Consider the following 5935-nt stretch of genomic DNA (forward strand, 5'->3'; position numbering starts at 1 on the left):
GAAAGTGGGAGAAGAAGATTAAACGAATAAAACAAAATAAGAAAAATCAAAACCTCTAAGCATTTCATTTTTCATTTCGTTTTGCATTTTTCCGTTTCAGCTCTCTCTCCCTCCCTCTTTCGCACGCACTTTCCCTCCGTCGTTTCGTTGGCTTCTTCCTCTGCGCGCATTTCCGCTTTCACGACTCACGAAGCCGCCAGCGAAGCCATCCTTGAAATCAGGTAAGAATCCGATCTCGCTGTGGCTATCGCTTCGATACATGAAAACTTCTGCGGTTCCTTTGATGCTGTGAATGATCTTTGTCTGTGCTGTTCTCGTTACTCATTCTCTCTACGTTTTGTTCTTGAACTGCAGCTATTGCAATCCGCCATGGATTTCCTCTGGACCGAGAATGCGACGCCGCACGCCTCGCAATTCTCCGCCGCGATCTACTTCGCCTTCGCCAGTTTCGCGGCCAGGTTCTTCCTTGACAGATTCGTTTTTCGCGTAAGATCCTCTGTTTGCGTAGCGAATTTCTCCTTACCTGCCGAATTGGATTCGTGTAGATGGCTTGTTTCTGTTTGTTAGAGATTTAATTGAATGAAATAGAAGAAACGGCTGAGTTATGGCTTGTGCCTGTTTTTATTGATTCTCCTTTTTAGGGTTCGTTGAAAGAAACTGCAGAAGCTATTGGTTTTGTTAGTAATTCAGGATAAATTTTGTTTGAGTTGGTGGATTTTTTTTTCTTTTTTCTGTTTTTGGTTGCATTTTATCGGTAGGTATTTGTTTCCTGAAATTTGTTCAAATTGGTGAAGGATCTTTCACTTGACCTTCAATTGGTGTTAATTGCGCAATTGAAAGTTAAGGCATCAGTGTCCCTCTTATGGAAAATGTTCTAATGCAATGCTGCTCATTTGTGTTGGGTTAAATCTGTTTATTGGTATTCTTTTATCCTTCTTAATTATGTTATTGGCCCTCTTTGACATTTAAGTGTTATTCTTAGCTCATATATGGCATAAATATATTTATATATATTTCCTATTGTGTTGGGACACGGATTGTCATGGGAGGTTTTCTATATTTCCAATTGATGAATGGAGTGTGTCGTGTGTGCATTATCTTTTTTTTTCATGCTGCTCATGAATGATTATAACACAGTTGATTTTGTGTTACCTTCTATTCCATACAGTAACCACCACCATGCATTACGGTTGGTGGGCATTACTTTCTAATCTTACTGGTGTAATCAGGATGCCAAAAAGGAAAAAAAAACACTGTTGTTTGTAAAGGGTTATAGAAGAATATCATGTTCTCAAAACATGTAGGAAATGACTTGCTAATTGTTGTTGTTCTAGAATCCCAATTCCTTAAATAATGAAATTTAACTGTGTCTGGAAGAGATCTCTTTGTCAAATATCGCTTTGGTTTCTTTCACCTGTTGTATTGAGAAGAAAGTACGTTAGTGTGGTGCAATCTCAGTCTGGCTATATGGGATGATAGGTTAAATTTTTTCTAGCAAAGCACACCACTAAGGATGATCAAAGACTTTTAATGCCTAAGCTTGATATTTTTATAAATTCTTAGTTGTTCCAGGAAGTCTGTGTCGATCTGTTTAGTGACCTGTGGAAAAAGAGTATTTTTTCGAAGCAACTATGACCAATCTTGTTGCAGTTTAGAATAATTTTAAATCTTCTTGTATGATATCCTTACAAATTCTCCTACTTACTAAATGAAAAAACGTATTTAGTATCTTTTGTGTTTTCAAGATATTAAAGTCATTTACCTTTTCCTTCATATTCTTTATATTGTTGTTGTCTACAGAGGTTGTCTATTAGGATGTTGACAAAGGGTAGAGCTCCATCACGTATTACTAAGGAAATGGAAGTAAAGATTGGAAAATGCTCAGAGTCAATGTGGAAGTTAACATATTATGCTGCTGTTGAAGCATTCATTCTTAAAATTTCCTACCAGGAACCCTGGTTCAGTAATACGAAATTATACTTCAATGACTGGCCAAATCATGAGTTGAAGTAAGTATTTTATGTAGCATGATGAACAAAATCAGTCTAGTCAGTAACAAATGTTTTTCCCACATTGAGTGGCCTGCATTTATCTTGTTGACCTGTTTATTTGTGTTTATCAGAAAAACCTCCTCATTGAACCTTATACTCATCTTCAATTTTATTTGCTTTACATCTTAAATTTACTCACATGGTTAAGATCAGAACCCAATTCTTAACTTAGTAATCTAGGTTCACATTAAAACTGAGTAATAAGTTTTCAGAAACCAACAATTGGACCTTGGGCATTTTTGTTTTGGCAACTACTAGAGACCTAAATCTAGTATTTTTATTTTAGTTTTGATGGACGACAACTAGGTGCATGGCAGCAAATTTAAAAGTTTCAAAGCAATATACATATATTTTCCTCACTTTGTTAAAAGAAAATGCACATATCTATATTATATGGTTTATACTTTATATAGGCTATGATTAATTTGCTCCTTGCTTCTTCTAACTTGATGTCATTGGTTGTAACTTGCCATTTTTTGGTACAATGTAACTTGCTATCTGGTTCTTTAGACATAAATCAAATGGGGGGAAATTGTAATTTTAAGGAAGTTGTTTATAAGATTGTTGTACTTGTATGAGTTTTGTGGTAAATAGAACTTGGCATATTAAAATTTATATTGCACCCTGTTTTATGTCTTATCTCAGGAGTTCTATGGTGTTGTACTACATGTGCCAGTGTGGGTTCTACATATATAGTATTGTTGCTATTTTGACATGGGAGACTAGAAGGAAGGATTTTTCGGTGATGTTTACCCACCATGTAATTACTGTTTTACTAATTGGGTGCTCGTATTTAACAAGGTAAATCTGATGGTTTCCAACAAGCCTTAATTTTATCTGCAGAATATACTATACCTGTTGTACATAACATAAACCTTAAATTTGGAATTTATTTATTATTTCTTATTTTTGACATAAGCATGAAACTTCTCACTTGGTGTCTCATTTCAAGATTGTTTTTAACGTTTTATATCTGTTAAGAGTTTTAGACATCAATTATTTTTGTTGCCCAAATAATATTCATAACCGTAGGTGGTGTTTTTAAAACCAATAAATTTTAATTCTCTGTTTGGAAATATGTTTTGGGATTTATCATATGTTTTCACTTTCTATCTTTAACCAGTGTAGTTTCTTGAAATTCCAATTTTTTTTTTTAATTTACTGGATGGAGATGGATGACCATTTTAATCATGCTTGCCTTTTCCTGTATAAAAGAATTAGGTAATTATCTCACAAGGCCTTCTTAAATTTATTGCATATGTTAAAATTTTCCATTATTATAAATAATATTTAAGAGCCTGTATTAGTTCTCGAGACTATGTTTGGATATCCACTGTTGATTGGGATGGAATAGGGTGGAACAAGTGGATGGATGAAATAATGGATTTTATCCCATAATCCATCCCAAGTTGAAAGGGCAGAAAAGAGGGATATTGGGTGGAATGGGGTTCCATTGGGCTGCGTTCAGCACCTTTCCATCAATGCATACATAGCTTGAAACTTCTAGTCCCATGTACCTTTTAGAGCATTAATACAAGTTGATAATATTTTTTGCAACTTTTTGGTCTGTGGCATGTAATTACATATGTAATATGCAATAAAACCATCTGATGTCAGTACTTAAATAGATGTATCTCTTAGATTTGAGTCTCTGTAAATGCTTGGAAACTCTAATTGAACTGAGAAATGCTGGACACATCTCCGTTTTCTATGATAAGAGATTATAATGTTCTTTCATGTCATGTCTGCTTTCATCTTGTGACTTCAAACTTTTTTTAGGTTGTTATATCAGATTGAGTAATTTAGATATTCGAAATTGCAGAACTGACACTAAAATCTTAGATAGAAATTGAGAGATAACTTACACGTGCTGCATTTACAGTTTTTTTAGGATTGGCTCCATAATCCTCGCCCTTCATGATGCAAGTGATGTGTTCATGGAAGCTGCAAAGGTTTTCAAGTATTCTGGAAGGGAGTTTGCTGCAAGTGTGTGTTTTGGATTCTTTGCAGTTTCATGGCTCATATTGCGGCTAATTTTCTTTCCCTTTTGGGTTATTAAAGCGACAAGGTTTGTCTTTTTTATTTTTATGATATTAATTTGACTTTGTTTTCCAAGACGCCTATTTATTAATCTTATTTCTGTTTCCACATTCCAGCATTGATCTTCAACAGTGCCTAAACCTGTCAGAAGGTTTTGACATGTTTCTCTACTACATTTTTAATACAATGCTCATAATGCTACTCATCTTCCATATATACTGGTGGAAGCTCATATGTGCAATGATCTATAGACAGCTGAAAAATAGGGGAAAAGTTGGCGAGGATATAAGATCTGGTAAGCAGGTTTCATCAATACAGATTGAGAGTATTATTAGTATTCTATTATTCTTTTGTCCAGGAACCTGTCCTATGTTAGGTTATGTGCCATTGAATTTTTTCATATTATCTTGCACTGAATCGTATTTTAGTATTCTTTTTCCTGGAGCACAATTTAAAATGTTACTTTTGAGTAGAATGTTTTGCAATTCCTGTATCTTCAGGGATGCCAATGGCCTCAAACCCAGAATTTATTGGTTCGGATTTCAGAAGAAAGTATAACCTAGAGATATTATCGACTTGTTTTGGATATTATGTGTCATCTCAATGATAGGGGTAGAGTTAAAGTGCTAATTTCTGAACATTCCTATGTTATACCCCTCCCACCCAGCTGTGATTATCATTCTACTGAGTCACGTATTTGATTTAGTTAAATCACGATATGTTAATAGCTACGATTAATACTGTATCTGATTCTGGCGATCAATTTACTTTGGTCATTCATTGTCATGGGTAAATACGTAACTTTGTTTTAACTGAAGGAGTTTCTTTTTTCATTTTTTTGCAGATTCAGACGATGATTGAGTTTGAATAGACGAAGGGTTTTGTTGAGTTTCTTTGTTCCCGCTGATTGGTGGTAGATCTGATGATATACTGCTTTTGACTTGTCTATAGATTTTTAGGAGTTCAGTTGGTTAATACAACCAATGGAGAGGATCTGAAGTTTCGTTAGTTTCAAAATTTTCATCGATTACCTAGAAGAAAGGGAGTAGGAAACCGTCAAAGCATATTTTGATTCTTATATTTTTGCTGTATAAATGATAGGCATTCCTGTATAATTGTTTTTCTAAACCAACCCGTTTAGGTAAACTAGGAGTTGAATGAAAACTAACTTATAAAGAATATGAAGGAGAAAGAAAGAGTGGTGCTCTGTACTGTCAATTCACTGTGCATGTCTATTTTTAGTTTTCTAGTCTTTAATAAGCTTTTTTTGAAAAATAATTATTTTTTCCTTTTAAGCTTAACCAAATATGCTATAATTATGAACCTTCCTGTTGTCTTGATGTGGTTTTATTGGAAATTTCATTGATTGCAAATGTTCAGATTTTTTTCTTGAAATCATTTTTTTTGTACTAAATAACAGACCCCCACCCCTTCCAAACACAAAAGTGTTATGCTATTAAATGTTTAGTGGAATGTGTTGGTGAATATCAATTATATTTATAATTTTTAATACGGCTAGTTGTTTCTTTATAAAAAAAACTGAAGCATCAGAGTTGAATTAAACAAGCTATTCTAAAAGCAAGAGTTTAATATGGTGAATTTGTTTTACGATATTTTTCGTTCTGATTTATAGATAGCGGGTGCTTCATTTATTATTCAATTATATTAAACTGCGCCACTGTGTTAATAGTAGTGCATGAGAATAATCTCCTGAAGATGCCAGATTTTGCAATCACTTATTGCATATTCCTCTCTTTTTCCAGCTTTCTTGTTTGTTGTAAATTTGGATTCAAAATTTAATGTTTTGATAACCTTAAACAAGACTAAATATATGTTTTAGTTTT

The 5935-nt window shown here is 33.8% G+C and overlaps 1 protein-coding gene across 1 annotated transcript; it reads left to right on the forward strand.

Annotated features, from left to right (window-relative positions):
* Positions 1 to 5309, forward strand: LOH2 (LAG1 homolog 2). The gene is made up of 7 exons (XM_068610009.2): positions 1 to 221; positions 355 to 486; positions 1801 to 2009; positions 2697 to 2852; positions 3934 to 4119; positions 4208 to 4386; positions 4936 to 5309. Exons 2-7 carry the CDS (start codon positions 370 to 372, stop codon positions 4950 to 4952), a joined length of 864 nt encoding a protein of 287 aa, XP_068466110.1. The 5' UTR covers positions 1 to 221; positions 355 to 369; the 3' UTR covers positions 4953 to 5309.
* The last annotated feature ends 626 nt before the right edge of the window (positions 5310 to 5935 follow it).

Source organism: Phaseolus vulgaris, chromosome 3 (genome assembly GCF_051622355.1).
Source record: "Phaseolus vulgaris cultivar YP4 chromosome 3, ASM5162235v1, whole genome shotgun sequence".
Classification (NCBI taxonomy): Eukaryota; Viridiplantae; Streptophyta; class Magnoliopsida; order Fabales; family Fabaceae; genus Phaseolus; species Phaseolus vulgaris.

What these genes read in the sequence shown, in the direction of transcription:
- LOH2 (XM_068610009.2), top strand. Translation starts at nt 370, where the DNA reads ATGGATTTCCTCTGGACCGAGAATGCGACGCCGCACGCCTCGCAATTC. An exon ending in TGGCCAAATCATGAGTTGAA is followed by an intron (nt 2,010 to 2,696) that starts GTAAGTATTTTA and finishes GTCTTATCTCAG; the next exon opens with GAGTTCTATGGTGTTGTACT. An exon ending in TGGGTTATTAAAGCGACAAG is followed by an intron (nt 4,120 to 4,207) that starts GTTTGTCTTTTT and finishes TCCACATTCCAG; the next exon opens with CATTGATCTTCAACAGTGCC.